Here is a 22,139-nt window from a genome sequence, read left to right on the forward strand (position 1 = left end):
CGAATAAGTCTGCTTTTGGAGATCTAATTTTCCTGTTACAATAGCGTGAGCAGAGAGAACCACAGCTGCACAGAAAGAGGGGCCAGGTACGTGTCAGGAGTGATTCACGGTGGTAGTTCTCAAGAGCAACAATGGGCTGCCACATGGGCTTTCCCCCCCCGTCTCTCACACACAAGCACTGAAGGCTGTTCTAGGACTCACCAAGAGCAGAACTGCGACTGAGAAACTGCCATGGTTATTCCTTTTCTCTATGAAAAAGCCTCGGTAGTGTCGACGTACGCCGCATGTAGCAGATACTATAAGGCTGCTGTTTCCGTCTGCCGTGTCACTAGACCAGGACTGCCCTTTTTCTGGTAAATCACTAGCATGGCTTCTATGCAAGATCAATCCAATTGATTTATGTCATAACTGATGCTTCTTAGAAAGGGCAGCTGAATTTTACATTTTCAGCTCTTTACCTATTTGGCATCTTTCCTCACTTTGGTCTGGTTTACTTGTGTAATCTACGTCCCTCTTTTTCCTAGAAATAAATTAGATGGGAGGAGACGGTTGCAGCATCATAATCAAATTAAATGAATTGCTGTCCTTCTCCCCCACTTGCTTTTCTCTTTTCTTGAAAACCTTGATAGTACCTGGTTCTAGGTGGCAGAAGAATTAATAAGACTATTATACCCCATGTCCTTGTCTGGAAGAGCAGTGTTTGAAACGAGCAGCTGGATGGATTCTTCCTGAAGAGGTCCATGCTACTACAAAAGGCAAAGAACTTCATTTCAAACATACTTGTTCTTAACAAGCACATTTCAAATACAGATTTGAGACGGAAAACAATCTCTGTCCTCTTTCCAACAAAATGATTTACGGAGAGGCCTTCCAGGAAGTGGCCAGAGAACGTAACTTCCCCTCAGGAGCAGAAGAAGGTATGTTACCTACCCCAGGAAGTATGCGGAGAAGTGAGAACAGATCTTCTTCCCTGCTCAGTGCAAGATACATGTGAGATCGCACAAACGGACCGTGGCCAAACCGCAGCAGGAAGGACATGGCTGCACGACGGGTGGTGCTCGGTGCCCGCTCGCACAACCTCAGCAGAAAGCACTGCGCATTCAGAGTCACGTTGCTTTATTGGTTACTGAGCCACAATTCAGAGAAGTATTGCCTTGGAGCCACCTGTAGAAGCAGGTTCTCTCATTTTGTCTCCTAACATAACTGCTAGGACACCACCTGCTATACGGATAGTAAAAATAAAAACGTCTCTGTTCAGACTTGTAGCATCCAGGGGAAGGTTTTGTAGTTTCCATTGACCCGGGTACTGTAACGGACGCGCACACTCTCACCAGATTAGCCATCTGCATCGATTCTGTGAGCTGTCAGATGAGAGCAATAAATGGATAAACACCACTTGTGCCGGATGAGACACATCCTACCTCGAACCCACCACTGTACCAGGGACAGAGAGGAACATTTCTGGCTGTTAATGGAACATGATCCATATACACCTCCAATGTACTTATGGAAGCTTTGTAAGTGGGACGTGCTTCTTAAATTGGGCCAGGGAGCTCTTCTAGAGTAAACAGGAGGTTTGTGCCCTTTACCCAACTCCCCAGACCTACAGGGGTACCAGTAAAACTTGTCACCAGCAGGTAACGGTTTCACAAAATTATTCTGGCAGGGAAAATGTTTTGGCAGACAGATAAATGGGGATGAGGAAGAAATCTGGCTCAGGCTTCCACCTTGCCTTCATACATTCAATTCAGTCCCCAGAGGGCAATCCAATGCTGTGAATTGCCCATCAGGGACATCAGCAGCTGCAGGAGGCCTCTGCCTCTAACTCCAGTTAGATATGTAAGGTTAGGTGGTATAAACAGCTGCAGGGGTGCTGCTGAGCTCTTTTAGGTCATACTCCAGAGCCTTATCATGGTCAGTCCATTTCAGTAACCCCAGTTCTGAACCCCGGAACCCCAGTTCTGTGTGCTTCGCCACACAGAGCTGAAGCAATCCTTTACTGGTTCCTGAAGGAAGAAGCAGAGCGGTCCTTGCTACTTACATTGCTTTGGTATCCTAAGGGCCTCATTGTCAGCGGACATCACTTGGTGCAGAACTCCTCGGAACTGATAAAGCACTTTCAAACTCTTCTCCTCACCCACGCAGGGGTCGTAGAAACCCGGCAGCCCAGCCTTCAACCAGAGGAGGACAGACTGAGCATCAGGGAATGGACTTTCACAGCTCTTCAGCTGATCAAAAATATTTATCAGAGCCAGAACAAGGTGTCATTAAGAAAAACAAGAGTTGTTTTGCCAATGAGATGAGAAGCGAAGGAGTCGCCTCCCCAGTGGCAAGTGCTAAATGCAGAAAGGAGCAAATCAGGGGCGTGGGAAGTTTCTGGTGTACAGCCCCAGAGTCTGTAACACACGCTGTCCCACACAGCAAATACAGAGACGCTGTTTCTTTGGCACTGCAAATGCCCAGAGAAACAGAAGTTCCTGGAGGTTCATAACACCTGGTATGTAAACGGCCTCTGTAAATTGATCTCAAGTCACTAGCTTCAAGCACACTGAAGAAATCCCCTGGTAGGACAGCATACGGGTCAATCAAAATTCTGAGTCACACATTTGAGCTCGAGTCTGGGCTTTGACAGAAGTGCTACATACCTTGGATGCCTCTGTAAGGATGAGTTTGGAGTCTTTCACCAAGCACTGCAGGGGCACAGTCACATCTATTACTTTCACCTTCTCATTCTTCCTGCTGTTGTCATTAACAAACTTCCCATACCAGGCGTTCACTACAATCAAACCTGCATTTCACATGAAATCACAGATGTGATGAAAGGCTTCCCACCGACAGCTAGACAGACACTGATGAAAAGACCATCCTGGCATTTTCTCTTGCTTTCAATGATATTTAAATTTTGCCTGCCTGGACCCACTTGTGTGACAGTCCACGCTGGATGTCAGTCCACTTTGGAACATTTTCTTGGAAATTGCTAGTAAACATCAGAATTCTGATTTCCATTATGACCCAGGAGCACGCTGTGTAAGCTAGAGACCAGCGAAACCTAAACTTCAGAGTGTAACTTTTGCACCTATTTATACACACGCCTCTCTTTTGCGAAATGGTGAATCCAGAGTTTTGTCTTCACCCTGTTGATCCACCTCACAGCATGTCCCAAGATAATAAGCAGTGGATCCCTACTAAGCTCAGGCAGCAGAAGCCGAATCATAGTGGAACTTCCCAACCACATACGCAACAGCAGTTATGCTGTGCTTCATTAGGGGTGAAAATGAAGAAACGATACCTTGCACTTCTCGCCCTCAACCACCCAACCTTTGTATTGTTCCCTCTCTCCAAACTTATGGAACAAGTAAGTGACATTGTAATCCTTACCCATTCTGGCTTCCTCCGCTTCTATTATCCTCCGGACAGACTCCTGCATTAACCGGACCTGTCACAACGCAAGGGGACAAGCAAAAATCAAGCAGTGTCAGACTCTGTGTCCAAAAGAGAATAGCCCAGAGTGATAACTGCTTCCTTGAACTAAGGGGATTAGTCACTGGAAAGACTTACTGCAGCTTCAGCCTCCTGCTTCTTCTGAAGGATGTCACTGGCGGTCGTCTCCCTTTGCTTCTCCAGCTCTCTGGCATAAGGAAGTCAACATCACATCAGGTCTGCGCAGTGGATGGTGTTCAGCCACAGAGTGGCAGATGTCTACTTCCCCACCCCAGCTACAGCTGACCCACAACCTCACACAAATGAACTCGGTTTTAAGGTTCTTCCCCACCTTTCAAGACATTTTTGTAGGCTTCCAGGATTGGGTAGTACTGATGATGCAGCGAACCACACTGCCTTAGCTGGATATCCCAGCCTTTGCACCAGGCTGCCAGAAGCACCTGTGTGGAACATCCCGGCTCTGAATCTAAAACACAGTCTCGTGAGCTCACCTCTCCTTTTGCGCCCTGAGGTAGGGTTTGATGATTAGCCTATGCATGGCGAAGTAGATAACTAGAGGTCCCACGGTGGCATAGAATACAGCACTGGGAAGCAGCTGATCTGTTAGGTGGACAGGGAAGAAGTAGGTCTGGCTAGCCCTATTCAACCTGGAACAAAAAATGAACAGTAACAGGTAAGAGGAAATGCAGAGTTTAATGTCCTTGATTAAGTACACTTAGCAGCAGCGTATCCTGCTGAACAACTGCTGAACCAAAGGAGAGATGAATGATGAGCTCAAAAAGGTGAAAATCTGATAAACTGAAACAAGACAGCTGACGCCACCTAGAGTCAGACTTTTATCTAGCAGACATCTCTTGTGTTAGTACCTGGCCATTCTAAAGCAGATTTTTAATCTTAGGAGAATTCATCTGGTTATTATTTTCACCAGGGAAAGGGACCAACATCATCATCATCAAAACTAAACGTGTATTGAGAAGGTCTACATTCACAACACCAGCATGTGCCTTCAAGGAAGGAGTACATTAATATTTTTCTGACACTTGTAATACTATTTACTTTAGAAAACACTAGTTTTCTCAGGACAGAGGTCTGCTCGGCTTCTGCATCCTGGCACGCCTTCTGCTGGCACCCATTAAAAGTGCACATTATATGAACCCTGACAGAGTTCTGCCCCTCTTTGTGAACTGCGGCTTATTAACAGTATCATCATCTACATTAGTTAACCATAATTCACTAATTCAAGTATATACTTGTGTACAGTGTTATAAAAACAGAACGCAATTAAATCCATTTCTACTAACAATATTTTTGGAGATCTTCCGTCCACTTACGACAATGCTCCAAACCTTACTTTAAGCTGTATTTTCAGAATGTTTTGATGCTCACACACTAGCCCTGGAAGAGGTGGCTCAGGCTCAGAGTAACACTGGCAGAAGGCACACACTGCTTCTGGTGGGCACCACTTGTATTAGACGTGAGGGCAGCTGCAACCTTTCATAGTGATATACAAATATACCTTTATTGCCCTAAGACTGGGACCTTCCCACCTGAGTACTGGAAATAGAACAATGCAGGTTATAGTCAGCCTCTGCAATCTAGAGCTGTAATCTTGAACTGACTTGATTTTCAAGGACACTCCTTGGGGAACACCAACACTGATGGTGGCTCCTAAAACGCTGTGCCTGGAAATCTTCCTCTCCGCTCCATACTCCACTATGGTCCCAAAGAAACCCGCCCTAGAACGACAGAACCAAAAACTGGTAAGACAGGGAAGACTCTTGACTTCCTCTTTATTGAATCCTGTAATTCCCTAACAAGTAGAACATGGAAATACATCTGTGTGCAGTGGATGTTGGCTACTGGAAGATTCACAGTGTATCTACACAGTGAGATCACCCTTTTCAGCTTATAAAGTAGTAAACAGACTACAGGAACTTCTGGCTTTCTTATTGGTGGTGATACAGAGATACCACACACAGGTATTTTAAGTTCCACTCATCTGAAGAGGCACAAAGAGCTAAGCCTCCAAGACATTACTTAGATTTAATTAATCAAAAGCAGATTCCCCAAGACCAAGAAGCATTTTATTTGCATAGAACCCGGAGGTCTGCAACAGCAGGAGAGGACAGATTCTTCAGGCCATGAGCAGCATGACCTTCCTATCGCACACTTACTTGAGAGAACCTTTCACTCGTGTTTGATCTTCATCCTGAAACTTATGCTGATAACTGACCATCATGAAAGAATGGGGGATTCCCAGCTGAAATACAAGAGGCACAAATGTATGAAAATGTACCCTGGGCCACCACTGGATGTTCCCCCAATTTCCTTTCTTATCTTTTAAGTGGCACAGAAAACACAGCAGTGCTTCCCACTGCCTCATCACAGCCTGCAGTCGCTGCAGTCTGTGTTGTGCATCCCGTCTCTAATCTGAGCTGATCCATGTTAAGTATGACAATGTTGGGTGCACAGTGTTGTGCTCTGCCAAATGCAGCTGTTTACCCATGTCACATGTTTGTACGAGATGGTACCAACTGCTCCATATCCTCTAGTCCCGAGACAAAATACTCTGGGATGGAAAAGCTGAGGCACTTTTCTCCCACAGGGTGGTATCAGGACTCTCACCTGTAATGCCACAGTGAAATGGCTGGTTTTTGTATCCCGGACAATACTAGTGTTCATGGCTGACTGGATGCCCCACCGCCACTGTAAGTACCCCATCGTGTTCTTGTCAAGGTTGCGGGCTAGAACCGTGGTGAGGCCTGGGCGGATCCCACGGGATGAAAACTGCAGGGCACAGTTTGTAGTGATGAAACTGGGAGAAATAAGGAAAGCCTCATCAGTGACAAAACACAGGCTCCCAAATGGCCTCAAATTCCTTCCTTCCCAGATGCCTTGCTGAATACGCAGAGACTAGCCTGCAAAGAGCATGATGCCCAAGGGTTTCAGGAAAATTGAAAGCTAATTTAGACTGTACTGACCACAGCACTGCCCAGAAGGGCAGGGTTATGCCCTAGTTTATTGGTCTGGGCCACCACACTGCAGCCAACGAAGCAGGCTACCTTTCAGCCTTTGCCCTTCTTGCCCTAGGCAGATAAAGTCCCAGTCTTCTGTAGAGGCAACACACTTGGCTGCTAGAAGATAGCAGCCCTGCTATTTAATAATCCTTGAGCATCAGCTTCAAAAAGCAGCATTAAAGGACTTTACACATAACAAGACCCCTGTATAAGCTCTGAGGAATGGCATATTTACTAAATTAGACAATGCAAAAAGAAGGAAGGCTACACCGGCACCTACAATGTTCTAACATACGTCTTCAATCACAATCCTTACCTTGTCTCTCCTTTGCAACTTGAGACCTCTATTCATTTGAATACACCACACTAGTGGCAAGTTTGGCATTATTTCCCTAAAACATGACATATCACCTCCTCTTTTGCTGTCAGAAACTCCATCTCACACCCAGAAGCCCCAGAAGAGCTCCCCAATGTTTTGTTCCGCTCCCAGAGCAAACTTCTGTTGCTCTGACTGTGAGATCATGCCTCAAGTATCATGAATTCATGACAAGATCAAACACAAATCTAAGGATGTGAAACACAGACCTTCCATAAACTGGAAGTATGAAAATGAAGGACACCAACACACGAAAAGGAGCATCAGTACTAAAGCACGACCTTCAGTCTGAAGAAGAAATACCTTATTTTGTAGGATAGAAAACACATCCAGAATTAACAGGGAAGAGAATTCAAGCCATTTAGTTCCTTAGTGCGGAATAATAACCATTAGACCACTTTTCTAATATTTACCATCTTGGTGTAAGATTACGGAATATCTTCAGACCGAAGAGAGGTCCCTGAAGGTCTCCTGCTCCAAACTCCAACTGTTTAAATGCACAATGCCAAATTGTTAGAAGAAAACATCTTTTACAACAGTGACAAAATACTTCGCAAGCATCATTTACATCCCAGACATTATACAGATCTGAGTAACATTTACCACATATTTCAGCATCCTCTCTTTTCTGCTTGCTTTACATTCAGAATAAGAGGCATCTCACTGAGTAGGGTCTTCAGGAGTAAAACAAAACCAGTTTCCTAGCCTACAGGCTGCTACTACTAGCACCTGCACTGGTTGCTCCAGTGAAAGTGGAGAAAACATCTCCATCGCAGCCCCACAAGAGCAAGCAAGACTTGGCGGCTGCCCTCCGAGGATAGGAGTCCTTCTCAGGACAGCCACACAGCAATGCTGTCAGCAGCTTTGCACCTGTCTCAGCATCTGCAAAACACATCTGCTGCCTCATCCACTAGCGTGGGTGACTTCCAGGGCTGCTATTCAATGTTTATGTGGTGCTGTTCAGTCTTATTAAAGGAAACAGTTCTTAGACCTGACACTTTTCGTGACAAAACCTGCAAAATCAGTTCCTTCTACATCTCCCAAGTAAGTTTATTACATGGGTTTTTTAAGACTTTTTTTTAGTCACTGACTCATGACAATATCCATGAGCTCAAGCAGTTTAGTAACAGCAATGTGGCCTTTAGCAGCACATTGCAATATTACAAAATCCTGACACAAATCAAATGCCTCCAGCCTATGAATTCTCAAACAAGAGGAAAACTCCCATTTCTCACAAGCTGAGGAAACAGGTTAGCAGTACCTAGTGTGCAAAAAGGAAGGCTCAGAAAGCAGCCACCTGCCAGCCACAGCAGCAACGCCACAAGCATCTCAAACAAAGCCACTGGTCTAGCGAGGCACAGCTTTCCGGTGGTAACGCGGGACCTTCCAGCTACTTAGACTGTATCTGCCTGGGAGTCAAACTACTTTCCCCCATAACTTCTTCCTTTGTGGGGTTTTTGAAGCAACGGCAGATTATCACACTGCCCTGAGGTGCATGTGCACAGCCCCAGAAGGCACCCAGGAGGCTTCAGACAGCGAAATTAGAAAGGCCCTGGAGACAACAGGTAACAGTTCTGACAGCGTAAGTGAAGTCCAAAATGCACAGCCCAATGGAAAGGGGAAACAATTAAGAAAAAAAACCCCAAGCTTTGGCCTTCCCTTTTCCTCAAATTCCTTTGAGAATTCCTTTTTCTACATTCTACCGAATACAGAAAATGAGAGATGAAACAGACCAAAAGTTCCCTAAAGAAAATAAACACTAGGTAACTAATCCAAGCAGCCCGAAATAGACTGGATATAAAAAAGTGTAACAGCTAGTACTTTTACCTCTCCCCATCCCTTGGCAGAAGTCACTCGTCTCAGAGCAAGATTAATTGATCCACCTCCATTCCCATTCTGGGTGGAAAGGTTACCAGACAGTATTGCTGTGTCCGTGGCAGTCAGTGGTGCCTGAAAAATGAATATATTGTTGCCAGTTACTCTGACCCTGACTCACACATTTAATGGATGTTCTGCAAGGACACAATCATGACTGCAGAGACTCTAAGCACAGAGAGACAGGTAACACTCCAGTTGACTCCCTGTCATCCACCAAGCGGAGGTGTTTGGCCCAGACGCGGCCACACTTGCTCTAAATTTTGCAGTCAAAGATCAAGTATGGCAAAAAGTGAGGTAATTCTTACAGTACCAGACATTTATGACACCTTTAACGCACCACCTTGAAGTCCTGACCCTGAGCTGCAAACCCTTCCGATCTCACTAGCAAACTAAATTTCTTCAACTCTCTGGCACAGAGGAAACACTCCCCTTTCTTTTCCTTACCCACATCCCCAGAACTGGGCACCATTCGTTTTCGTACACTAAATACTCCATGTTCAGTGAGAACTAGATACCTGTTTTCAACCATGACTGAGCCTCCCTGCCAGCAGGAAGGCAGGACCACTGTAGCCCACAAACCGGTCACAGAAACGCATGCTGTACAGTCCACGCACAGTCCTGCTGGAACTGAGCTTCCTCGTCCCACCCACGTGGTAATCACGTCCTTCCATAAATCAAGACGAGAACGCCCTGAGCAGTGTTTCATTTTCTGTTGCTTGGCACTGCAGTGCCTCGTTCGCTCAGGCCCAGCTCCGCAGCAGCAGCAGCGTCTGCCCTCCTTACCTCAATGGACTGGGATATGTGCATTTTGTTTATCTCGATCTGGGGAAAGCTGCTCCCAGGCACATCTTCGTATTCTTCGTCGTAACGATCAAAGAGGTCAGTGGCATCTATTCCAACACTAATTGTTCCCTAAGGAATGACAAGTGAAACAAGTACTTATCATTAACAAACAGCCAGCCTATACAGGCCAAATGCCTAAACCATCCTTGTATACAATTATGTTTTCTTGCAGTTTTTTCTTGTTCTGCAATTACCTTTTCCACTCTAAAATGCACTTCTTAAACATTCAAGACAAAGAAAAACGAACGATTCCAATATGCTAAAACAGCAATATAAATCATAAAGTACACTGGAGAAAATACCGTTTTTCAGCAGGAATGCAACTTGTAATACCAGTAGGTAATTTTTCCATTGTGACACATTACAGAAGCAGGTAGAACACTTCGACGCAGCAGGTTTCTTCTTCCCCCCCAATTGACTCTGCTCTGTCAGTATTTTAAAGCTGAAATAATATATTTTAGAAATTGTTTCCCTTCAACAGAACTTGACCAGAAATCCTCTAAATGCTTAGGAGTTCTCTAAATTCTTAGGAGCTATCTAAAACAACTTAGTTTTGAGCTGCATCGTTCACTTGCAATTGACCTCATTAGCTAAAAATTTTGTTTTCTTTTTCCTAGTTTATATCTTGTAATCAGTAGAAAAGCTTGACAAAGGAAATATTTACCACTTGCTAGAAGTCCATCTTTCTCAAAACTTAGAAAAGCTTATTCCTACAAAAATCTAGGCCACAGCTAAATAGTCTGGCTACCTGCTGCTGTGCTCACTCAGACTAACTGCAAGAGTGGGTTTATTTGAAAAGGGCACGATTAGATCCTTGTCTGGGTCATATAACTTCAAGAGGCTTTGGAAACCTTCCCTACAGACCTATTAAACAGCATTCAAGCTCATCTAAAATGCACCAGTTGCAACAACAAAAAACCCCTCTGTACGAGCACCGAATGAACTCTGAGCAATTTGTACAGAGAAACTCAATAGCTGGGTAGGTACAAAAACCACTCACAGAGTCCAAGAACGGACAGAATAAACTCTTATCTCAATCCGAGGCAGCATTTTCCCCTGCTCACTCTGCTCTAATCAAATGCTGAACCATAAATAGAGGAAGAATTGCAGAGTTTGACAGGACTCAAAACTCCTCTGGTTTGCCTCCCAACCTTTATTTGCTGTGGATATTCCCGACCTCTTCTCAATGTTTATTTTCTGATAAATATTTTAACACAGGAAGGTGTGATTACTTCCAGGAAAACTCTGGAACAGAGGCTATGCCCGAATTGTTTACAAATTACTCTGGGCAGGCTGGCGAATGTCAAAGCAATTGCGCTCATCGCTCAGTGACGGGGGAGCTCCTGCCCTTTATGCAGAAGGGTACTTTCCAGGAACTATCTGCAAAGTCACCTTCAAGGGATCTGCCCTCCAGACGCTGCAGCTTCTTCAGTTTCATCCTATGTTGTGCTGTTCCTTGAAATGGGGCCAAAATAACAGCAAAGCAAGGCAAAACCGCCAACCACCTAGGAAGCAGTGTGGCCCCGCACTGCTGCCCCAGCCCTCTGGAAAGACACAGGGTAGAAGAGCCAAAGAGAAACAGAAAGTACCAACTCTACTCAATGACACTGCAGCAAATGCACTCCAGAGTGGCTGATCAAAGGCGTCTGAATACAGGTGAGCATTTATTTCAACAAAAGAGAGAACTATTTCCATTTTTCCCTGATGCTCTTCAATTCAAGGAAGCATAAACCTGATCTTTCGTAACAGACCCATTCAGAGGAAAGGAGCATCTCCATTCCCCCCACCCACCCCCTGCTCCTCCACAGATCTTCTATTTAGCTGCCTTTCACTGAAGTGACGGGTGGACTCTGTGCAGACATTTCACCTCCTGCCAAGCAGGTGAAGTCACCCTCAGAGGTCTATAGATCCTGGCAAGGAAACTGGCTCAGGCGCAAGCACAGGAAAAGCGGCAGATGGCAAAGTTAAAAATATTCCCAGAGAACGACAGCATCCCCTATGCCACCGGATAATAGAGGGGGGACCGCTGCTCCTCGCAGCTCCCCATCAGCCACCTGCTCAGACCGTTGGAAATGAAAAAGCCCTCCCCAAAGAGCAGCAGGGAAAAAGCTGTAAAGCTCTGCTCAGAAGTCGCGGTGCATGCACGCAACGTGCTGCAAAGCGCGCCAGCTCAGCAGGGCAGGAAGCTTTGGAGTGGCACTACAGAACCACCAGAGTTGTTATCTGGTGTCATCTTTTAAAATCACCTTTATTTGCCATCCTGTGCATACAAAACAGACTTTACTGATGGAATTAAGAGGTGTGCCAGAGAAGAATATACCCCCTCCTTGCCTTTTTCCTTAGGGATTTACCTTCTGGAAGGTGACATGTGGAAGCTGTGCAAGACTAAGCCTTGAGGGACCTCCATTTCTTAGACGGTGACCTTCCGCAGCAAGGAAATAACGGGATTTAATTTCTCCTAACAGGAAGCAGTTCTTCTCAAATCAAGTAATGAACTTTTCAACCCTTCTGCACGTCTTTGAAAGCAAAAACAAAGCTCTAAAAGCAAATAATAGACTCAATTCGAAACCTGCCAAATTGCCTACATCTGGTTATTGCTCAACATTTCTGGTTAAAATGCTTTATTTTGCTGGAACCATTTTATAGAGCTGACAAAACGTTGGAAATTTTAAAATAACTTGCGTTCGTGTATAAAATGATCACAGCTGCGCTACCTAATTCCACAGGAACACTGCCTGGAGAGACATTTCTATAGGCTGCCAATCGGCAATTGCTGTAAACACCCAGATGGCTAATTTTATCAGAGGACACAGAGGCTGCGGCTTACAATGCAGCTCCACTTTTTACTGCTCACAGCCACGGCGAGGCACTCAGATAAAATGTCAAATTCCTAAAGTCACAGAGAAGCACGAGGTGGTTATAACAGTGCCCCTCTCCAAGAACACCCTTCTGACCCCAATCATTCTCATCTCCAGCAGAGACAGTTCGACTTGCCCATTCTGCAGCATCCAGAAATCCCTTCCTGCCTGGAAGAACACTGTCAGCAGATATTCACGTAACACCTGACGCTTATTTACCCTTCCAGTACCAACAAGGTCTCAGTATCTGTGCACTATCCACAACAGCCTGGTGATCTGTGTCAGTCGATTTGCTTTGCTAAGACCAGAGCAGATCCAAAGTCCGTGCCAAGGGGAGTATCTCAAAATATCACAGGTCTTCTCAGACGGACATTTTTCTGATACAGTCCCAAGCATTACTGTACTCACACTTCTGTCCACTCAGAAAACACTGTGATTTTAAACTGCTGACTATGAAAACACCAGCAACCTTCAAAACCAACAGTAATAGTAGTTAATCAACTGATGGTTTGTTTCTCGGGTTATAGAAGTCCAAGTGTGAACCCAACGACACAGGAGACCCCCTCTTTCAAAGCCCCCACAAAAGTACAGTCACCTGTGCTTCAGGGTGCAGAATCTGTGTTGACTCCGAGCCTCCAGTGAGAGCTCTGGGGATACCCAGTTTTCCCACCAAGAATAGAATAATTTATAAATAAAACAAAAATTGATGTCTCATTACAGTTTATTTTTGCAAGATGGAGAAAGTTTCTCTCTGCGCGGTTACCTTGGGGCAGACAGAGGAAAATGAAGGCTCCCCCACCACGGACCACTTCCATACTGCACAGAAGAAACGGATTTCCAGCACATTTCAAAAAACACATACAAAACGGTTTCTGATAGTTTAAGCAAAAACCCCCAAGAAAAATACAGATACAGGTAAACTGAAGTATGAATACATTTGGTGAGCGTAGATGTAGCTCTTGGATAATGTTATGCACTGCACGAGAACCAAGCTCTCTGTGGTGCAACAAGCTTTGAAACCTCAGTCAGTGACAATCCTGACAAAACCTGGGTTTGCCTAGCGTGCTTATCAAGCCAAGAGCCAGCAAAGGCATCAGAGCACTCTAAACTATCAGCGTATTCCAGTCGCAGCAGGTGACAGAGAAAGCAGCGGTTGATCGTCACTTCCACCTCTCCATGCCATCCTACGCTACTACGAGAACATAATCCTCAACATGGTGTTCTGATCATCTCTGAACAGCCAAGACTCAGCTGCGAGGTGGGTCATTTAGTGTCAGTTTATGGCCATTCAAACAGACTGAGAGTTGGGAGCGGAATGCTCAATGGTTCTCACCCTGAGAGCGTGATCAAGCTTTCCTAAAACAGGCACTAACTGTGAAACTGGCAAGACCCCAATACTGTTCAGGTTGATTTTGCTCACTGTGCTGCAGCTGGAAGAGTTCTGCTACCCGGCTGGTTTGGTAGCGGCCGCACATTTTTCACTGGTTTCTAAGCTGCGTTTGAATATCTCCCTGTGTTGTTGTGACACTACAGGAGTGTTGAAGGGAAAACCTGTCAGGTAACTGCGGGGAGTTTCATTTTATTTGGACTACTGGAAAGAAATCATAAACATTTCAGTGTTATGTATATTTTCTTGAAATTGCTGAAAGAGATATTGTGCTCCTACATGTTTCAACAAAGAAAAGAAAAAACTTCCAACAGAGGATTAATGTTCAAAGAATTAGCTGTTTTGCCTACGCTGTCCAGAGAAACTGCGTATTCAAAAAAGGAAAAGTAACTCACTAAGGATAGATACCTAAGGGGCTATTTACTGTGGTCCCTCATCTAGGCTCATCACACCCTCCATATGCATAATAATTTCCAGATTCACTCTTGGGGCTAGGGTGAAGTCTTTGCTTACCTTTGGATTAGTTCGCTGCTGCAGTCTTCTCTCTTCCCTCTCTCTCTGCAAACGCTCAAATTCTTCCCTGATTTCAGCTGGAGTTCTCTTCCTTTCCACAACCTGTTCAAAAAGAAATTAAAACCAAAAGACTACCAGAAAGAGGATGTTCAGGGCATTGCACTGCTGATGGGCCGGAGGCCCACTGACCTGGTATGCTCTAACGCATTGCCCTGCTGCCGCTGCAAGCCACTCCGCACAAATTTCCATACTGAGGGTTTGGAAGCTAACACCTGGGCCAGATCAAATGGTAGGCATGAGAGAAAACCCCATGCTTTGAGAGAAGGGAAAATGGTCTTGTTATTTCTATTCCCTTGACAAAACCAGAGCAAATAGTTTTCAAACCACAAGTACAAGATACTGCAGCCCAGTCGTTACTAACAGCTATACAGTAACTTCTCTACCATGTGTAGACAAAAAAATGAAAATGACTGAAAGTTTCTAGCCTGAGGTAAACTGTTTAAGCGAGAGTTCCATAATTTTTGGCTACACTGATTCACATCAGGGCATGAGGGTTTTAAACAGGTATGGCTTTAGGTATGGACAGAAAGAGTCTTAGATTTGGCTTTTCAAAATAAGACCAAGTCTGCCACAAGCAGCTCAAAAAAGTCTGTTACACGCTGCCACTGCTCCACTTTTCTTGCTACTAACTCCAAACTTGACCTTGGTGCTGGCCTGGCCCAATGCAACATGATTCTGCAGCAAGCAGCGTAGTGCAATCAACTGAGACTGGTGGAGGCTAGCAAGGGGGCTTAACAACAGGAAGCCAAGAATGGACAAGCTCTCTTTCAAAGACCCAAAAACCAAACCAACAAAATAAAAACTAACCCTGAAAGCACAGAAAGAAAAAGTAATTTCAAACTCAGAGGTTAGCTGATGCTGAAAAAAGGTTTCAGATGAAAAAGATGAGACTAGATGGTCAATACCATGCATTTGTTTCAGACAAACATGTTGCCTGTCATGGTAATATCGTATTAGGGAACTCTGAATATCAGGTTTATTGTTCTCTTGTCAAGTGAAAAACCTAAATAACCTTTGAAAATCCACCATGGTGTTTTAGTGGAGAGAGAGAGAGAGACAGAGATAACTAAACAAGGATGCCTCCAAACAAACAGGCATTTACTACCATCAAGGTGTCAGTGCAGCTCGATAAAACAAGAATGGCAGATAACAGTGGGTTTAGCCAATTCTGCTGGCCATAAGGTGCTAAATTTCTCTCACCTCCCATCCTTCCATTTCCAGTCCTCTCCTCCCATATATGTCATAGATGGCTCTGGTCTGTGGATCACTAAGCACTGCAAGTTAAAATCAAAAGAGAGGAGAGAACTCAGTTTTTGGTCTTCTCCTTGAATTTCAGACCAACACACTAGTGTTATTTGGAATTCAAGCACAGATCCTGGAAACATGTTGCTCTACAGTTGCATCCATTTTCACATTAACTCCCTTTAACCTTTTCACATGCTATATTAACAGGACAAATTCACTTTTCCCCCCAACCAATTCCTTTTTTATTTTTCTTACTTGTAAAATCAAAAAGTTAAAACAAAGCAAAAAAGACATGCAGGCTAGCTGAATATCCAGCGGGGTTTTTTAATATTGCTTTTTTGGACTGAAGGGTGTCATAAACCCTCTAACAATCGATGGGATTATTAGCAATTCAGCGATAGCAGTCCCTGGAAACCTGAGGAGGAATGACGTCGACCTCTGTCTGTCTTTCAAAGCCCTGTGGTGCTTCGCTCCATCTTTGATCTTCCTCACCATCCCTGTCCACTGATCCTTTCCCACCCAGTCCAAACACCTGAGAAGTGCCAAGCACCAACAAAGTAATTTCCATGAGGTGGTTCATGCCTTGCCAAACATCAGCTACAGGGTAATTGCAAAAATGCACGTAGAACATGAATCTCCCAAAAAGTCACCCACATATTTCCTATGACTGTGGAAGAGCTGATGAGTCTTCAGAGAGCTGGGTGTGTACATTAAAGCAAAAAAGGCTTATACCAGTAATTCAGCTTTGAGCGGAACTACTTGAAGATTGTTGAACCTGCTAAATGTCATAGGCAGACACTATTTTTTATAAATTCTGATAAATCTTTTGTTGTGTGATATTAAGAGATGGAAGAGGAAGGGGAGAGAATAGGCAGGAGGTGGGGTGGCTCATTTTCAAGATGTCAGAATTTTTGCTTGTAAACTATTACGCTCGCATCTGGTACTAAACGAGCAACAACTTACCTATACACTGCAACGCAGAGCCCAGCAAAGCCACGGGGTTCAAAGGGACTGCCGACTCTAATGTAAGACCTACTCGCCACATTAAAATGAAATTACTGAAGCACCCTGAGTTTTTATTTCCTGTGTCACCAATGTAAGACCTTCACTGTTCTCCCCAGCAAAAGCTTCCATATGTCCTAACACCTGACTAGGGACAATGTAAAAGACACCACCCATGTCCAAGTCCAACTGGAAGAAAGAAACGCTTATCATCCAGAAAACATGGGAGTAAAAGATAAAATTTTACCTCATCTTTGAGGTTTAATAGAGGAATATTATTCATCATTCTGCTTCAGTTTCTCTCGAGACTACAGGACCGGGCATCTAGTTCGCTGCACTGGTTTTTAATGCTGAAGAGTCCTACCAGCTTCTAATCCATTTGCATTCCAGGTGCCTCTTATCACACTTGCAAAATGCTGCAAGCCAGTTCTAACGAATCCCTTTCTTGCGCCTCAGTTACACTATGTATTATCTCTGGTGACACCAGGATTTAAGTACATGTCGTCTTAATTCAGAATATTTTTAAAGGGCTTTGGCATCCTTGGATGAGAAAAATAGCTTTAACTGCTATGGATCCACTGTCCATATCTCAGTCCTAGAATATGGAAGAACTTGCTGAAAACCAATGGAGACCGCAAACCAGGTGACAGAGAACAGAAATTCAGGATGCATCAGTTCAAAAGTAAAATACAAATCTGTCTGTCTGAAGCTTTTCAGTCTTCAGTCTCTAATGGGAGAGAATTTTCAGCAGTAAGGGAAGTGGTGAAGAGACTATTTACAACTTGCAGGAAATAAGACAGGGACTCCGTATCTCGTTCACTGCAGAATCTATACGGCATTGCTCCTCTGATTTACAGGACAGAAGCAGGAAACAAAGCACCGCTAAGTATCAGCTAATTTTATTATTACTTTGTAATAATATCCATCTTGTTAGAAAAGCACAAAGACACAGCCCTCCTTCCAGAAACCCCCTGAAAACAGTTTCTGCAAGCTTCAGACTTCCACTGACCTTCATAAGCTTGGTGAACAAGGTTAAACAGCCGCTCAGCTTGCGTTTTGAGGTCGGGATCTCTGTGCTTGTCTGGATGGTACAGCATACACAGTCGGCGGTAGGCAGCTTTTAGTTCTTCCTGAGAGGCCTGTGAAAAGCAATAAAAATGAATTAAAGTACAACCAACAAGCCAACAGTGTGTCTTGGCAGCCCAGAGGGCCAGCCATGCCCTGGGGGGCACCGAGCCCTGCATCGCAGCCGGGCGAGGGAGGGGATTGTCCCGCTCTGCTCCGCACTGGGGCGGCCTCACCTCGAGGGCTGGGTGTGGTGTTGGGCACCACAGGACATTGAGGGTATAAAGCTATGGGAGACTGCCCCGAGGAGGCCACGGAGCTGGGGAAGGGTTTAGAGGGGAAACCGTACGAGGAGCGGCTGGAGTCCCTGGGTTTGTTCAGCTGGAGCAGAGGAGGCCGAGGGCAGCCCCATGGCGCTCTGCAGCCCCCTCCCAAGGGGAGGAGGAGGGGCAGGGCTGGTTTCTGCTCTCTGGTGACCAACGCCAGGGCCTGAGGGAATGGCAGGGAGATGTGCCAGGGGAGGGTTAGGCTGGGCATTAGGAGAAGGTTCTTCCCCCAGAGGGTGGTGGAGCCCTGGCACAGGCTCCCCAGGGAGGCATCACGGCACCAGCCTGGCGATATTCCAGAAGCACTTGGCCAAGGCCCTCAGAGGCACGGTGTGAATTTGGGGTTCTCCTGTGCAGGGATAGGAGCTGGACTGGATGGTCCTTGTGGGTCCCTTCCAACTCAGGGCATTCTGTGATTCTATGGTTCAATGCTATTGAAAAAAGACCATGCCCAAGATCAGCCCTAAAAAAGAAGTCCATCAGCTATTACATTACACTACTTTTACTTATAGAAAATCAAGAACAGACTTTTGTTTCACTACATAAGTTAACAAAAGCATTCAATGACACAAACTATTTATAGTGCAACAAGCGGCAGCAACAGCTCATCAGTGTACACCTAGGTATAAAGAGCTCAGAAAAAAAAAAAAAACCCAAAACAAAAAACAACCACCCAAGCAATCTGTTCATACATTATTTTTATTAGGTAGTTACTGTCTCCTCAATTCAGTGCAGAAGAGCAAAGAAAAATAAAGTCACCTCAGGATAAAAACACTTAAATCTGGAGATATACATCAAATTTTACACATATTTCAATCTTAAACCCTCAAGTAGATACTACAGGTATCAAAAAGCACTGACTTTCCACAGCAGGAAAGGTAAGAAATATAAGCCGACAGTTTTACATTCATCCCTTCACTGCTAAGCTCCCGCGCACCTCCCCTCCTATACAGCAAGGGCTCTCCGTTGTGCTGTGAGAAAGGAAGGCACATCACCTGCCCTCAGAACCACACTCACCTGCAGCAGATGGACAACCAGAAGAACGGTGTGTCACCAAGTGCATCGGGGGAAAAACAAAAAAAAAAAAAGCCCCATTCTTTACCACAAAGGCTCTAGAAACAGCACCTGGCCTCGTTCTAAAGGTGGAACAGATTTCAGATGGCTCTTTCAGAATCAATGAAACAAACCCCCACTCCTTCCATTACCATCTCATGGGAGACAACCTCCCACCAATATTATTTGTTTACTCGAGGGAGTCCGGGTAACTCTCCCTTTCTCATCTCATTCCTGCAACAGTCCTTATACAGGTGTCTACTTCCCGGAGGGCGGTTAACAGCTACCTAGAATTGCAGTTACCGAAAATCAACCAGAACTTCCCCGAAAGGCACCGGCAGCATGTGCAGCTTCACAGCTACCAACTGGCCAGTTACAAAACTGTCCAGGCAAGAATCAAGGCCCGGGGTGCAGGAGGCAGGATGCCACTTCTCTGCCCCAGGCGAAACCAACACGACGGCCTCCTTCAAGCAAATGCCATCCCTGTTATGGTGGCCCGGGGTTACAACGGACAGGAATACAGTGCCAGCAAGCGAGAAAGGGGCATCCAGAAAATGACTTTCCATAACAGAATTTAAAGACACAAATTCCATTTACTCTTAATGCTCTTCAGTGATGGAAGCCTTCACAGTTTCCAAGCTTTCACTGTGGAAATAAAGGCCCTAAAAGTTATTTTCTTAAAGTAACATCTTTTTCCAACTCATGGTAAGGAGAGTCAGGGTTTTCATCAAGGAAATGCGATCATTTGTGTACCAAAGCTAGAGATCTGTTCAATTCTGAGGACAGCTGAAAATAAGTGTCTTCTCTTCACGTTTGTACTATTTCATATTAATATTTCTCAATGATACAGCAAAAGGGGATCTGCAAAATTTGCTGGCTCCAAGACAGAAAAGGTAGCTACAGATTAAGCTCTTTTCTTTTGACTACCTTGTGCTTTCTCGGACATCGAATTTAAACCCGAGTGAGAAGGCAGGGAAGCATATAGGTCTAAAATGGCATTATTTAATCAATTTAATGATAAATGGTTTAATTTGCTATTGATTATACAATAGGAATGAGCAGTTTCATTGTTCATATATGCCACGTTCAATAAAATGTTAGATTGGGCCTTTCGTCATCATTGAATAGCTTGGGTCGTTGGTTCAATATTTCATGAGCAATAGCCTCTTAGAAACCGCTAAAGAAATACTGACATCATTTCAAATTGCAATGAAATACGTAAGTCGGTAATAATCCTACGTAAGTTATATTTTTATTACCAAAATTCCAGGCAAAATTAAAAGGTGCCCCATCTCCCTGTTTAGGGTTTAAACAGCTTCATTTAACACCTCAAAAACACCACCGGTTTTCTACTGGATTGAATTCTATAAAAGATTAAACAATTTTATACATGCACACTAGAAAGTCACTGAGGCTGCAAAGTTCAGTGGTTAACTATTATTTTAAGCTCAGCTGCCACATCACATGAAGTTGGCTCAGCACACAGAACCATGAGTACGCTGCATTTCACTACTACACAGGATAGCGGCATTTAATCTGAATGTAATTAAGCAACTACTCTCAGTTGGAATTACTCCCTCAAAGACCATCCTAGCTTGGTTTCCAGCTTCCTGCTCTCTACCAGTCCTGAATGCTCTGGTCTCTAGCGAAGAGCTGAAAGCCTAGCTGAGTTAACTATTAAGCCTTCACTGTTAATCTTCCCAGCAGTTGCAGCCCTTGTAGTTCCTACCTCTTTCTTTTAACCTCTACACCTGCGCACTGCTGACATCTGGGTGGGGGAATCACAAAAGCTGTCAAGTGATCCAAAAGTATGGCCCACCAGCTTTTAACAAGACTCAGGCGCAGAAATTTTTCAAAAAAGAGCACATTTTACAGCACACCACTAAAGAGTTGTGCAGAGTTACTTTCACATGGTTTTCTGCCAGAAATGTGGAAGATTTCCACCAGTGAAACAGATGAGACTGCCACCGAGGCCCCAAGTACTGACATCAGCTCCAAAGGTAACTTTTTCAAAGCTATGGGACTGAATTGCCTCTAAGTCTTAAACTCCTGTTATACGCAGCACTAATAGTTCAGTAAAAACCTTCTCTGGCTCAAACTGTAAACATCTAGGCTTACCTGCTTCAATAGTCAAGTCTGCTTACGTACATACAAACACACACACAGGTGCATGGAGCGTGTATATATTACTCCTGCATTTGATGAAACAAACTACAGCACAGTTCATACATTTAGATCTTTGGGAATTCGCCTCATTATTACAATAAAACCAGTAGTTTCCTCCCATTAAGTTCCGAACTGTTCTAGTATAACAAAACTGCATCCATTAATACTGGTCTATTCTTAAAAAATGAAATCGAGGACGACTGATCCTCCTTTTTCTGACAAGAGAGATTTTTTGCAGAAAATGTAGGTGCTTCCAATTAGCAAACATTTGGAAGGCCCCCACCGCACTGACTGACACACGGACGAAGGCACAACCGAAGAGGAGAGGCACGCGCAGCGGTAAGTCTCAGACCAAGCCACAACAAGCCCTGAGAAAGACCACATCAGCAGAAAAACCGACAAAACCCGACCGCCCCCCCGCCCCCGCTCTCACGCCCTCCCTCCCCGCTGCGCACACCACAGCCGGCCCCGCCGCCCGGGTCGGATTTCTACAGCCCCGCTCCGGGGCGGCGGCGGCCGCCTCGGCCCGGCCCGGCGGGCGCCCTGAGGCAGCCCCGCTCCCGCCCGCCGGGCCCGCAGCGGCAGCAGCCGCCCGGCCTGCCCAGGCGGGCACGGGGGTCACGGCCCGCCCGGCCCAGCCCGGCCCCGCCCCGCGGCGGGACCCCGCGGCGAGACCCCGCGGCAGGACCCCGCCGCCGCCCACCGCCGCCGCCGCCGCCGGACCCACCTCCCGCCGCACGTTCAGCAGCGAGTAGTAGTCCTCGTTGTCCGGCACCTCCTCCCCCAAGGCCGCCGCCATCTTCCCGACCTCTCACCCCGCGTCGCCGCGCGGCTGGGCGTGGCAGCGGCGCGAGAGCGGGCGCCCAGGAGCGGTGCCCTCCACTGCCGCGCCCCCTAGCGGCCCGGCGG

At 45.5% G+C, this 22,139-nt stretch overlaps 1 protein-coding gene across 1 annotated transcript; it reads right to left on the minus strand.

Annotated features, from left to right (window-relative positions):
* Positions 1 to 1,099: 1,099 nt before the first annotated feature.
* On the minus strand, positions 1,100 to 22,108 carry DNAJC11 (DnaJ heat shock protein family (Hsp40) member C11). The gene is made up of 16 exons (XM_075113912.1): positions 21,958 to 22,108; positions 17,630 to 17,759; positions 15,574 to 15,647; positions 14,314 to 14,415; positions 9,496 to 9,624; positions 8,662 to 8,784; positions 7,248 to 7,321; positions 6,067 to 6,256; positions 5,616 to 5,701; positions 5,061 to 5,177; positions 3,933 to 4,088; positions 3,559 to 3,628; positions 3,379 to 3,436; positions 2,646 to 2,788; positions 2,042 to 2,171; positions 1,100 to 1,361 (listed from the first exon to the last, which is right to left on the minus strand). The coding sequence occupies exons 1-16, from the start codon at positions 22,027 to 22,029 to the stop codon at positions 1,336 to 1,338; spliced, it is 1,680 nt and encodes a 559-aa protein (XP_074970013.1). The 5' UTR covers positions 22,030 to 22,108; the 3' UTR covers positions 1,100 to 1,335.
* Positions 22,109 to 22,139: the final 31 nt, after the last annotated feature.

The sequence above is a fragment of the Phalacrocorax aristotelis genome, chromosome 19, assembly GCF_949628215.1.
Source record: "Phalacrocorax aristotelis chromosome 19, bGulAri2.1, whole genome shotgun sequence".
Classification (NCBI taxonomy): domain Eukaryota; kingdom Metazoa; phylum Chordata; class Aves; order Suliformes; family Phalacrocoracidae; genus Phalacrocorax; species Phalacrocorax aristotelis.

What these genes read in the sequence shown, in the direction of transcription:
- DNAJC11 (XM_075113912.1), bottom strand. Translation starts at nt 22,029, where the DNA reads ATGGCGGCGGCCTTGGGGGAGGAGGTGCCGGACAACGAGGACTACTAC. An exon ending in TGTTCACCAAGCTTATGAAG is followed by an intron (nt 15,648 to 17,629) that starts GTCAGTGGAAGT and finishes TTTAACTTGCAG; the next exon opens with TGCTTAGTGATCCACAGACC. An exon ending in AGCAGCGAACTAATCCAAAG is followed by an intron (nt 9,625 to 14,313) that starts GTAAGCAAAGAC and finishes GTCATTCCTTAG; the next exon opens with GGAACAATTAGTGTTGGAAT.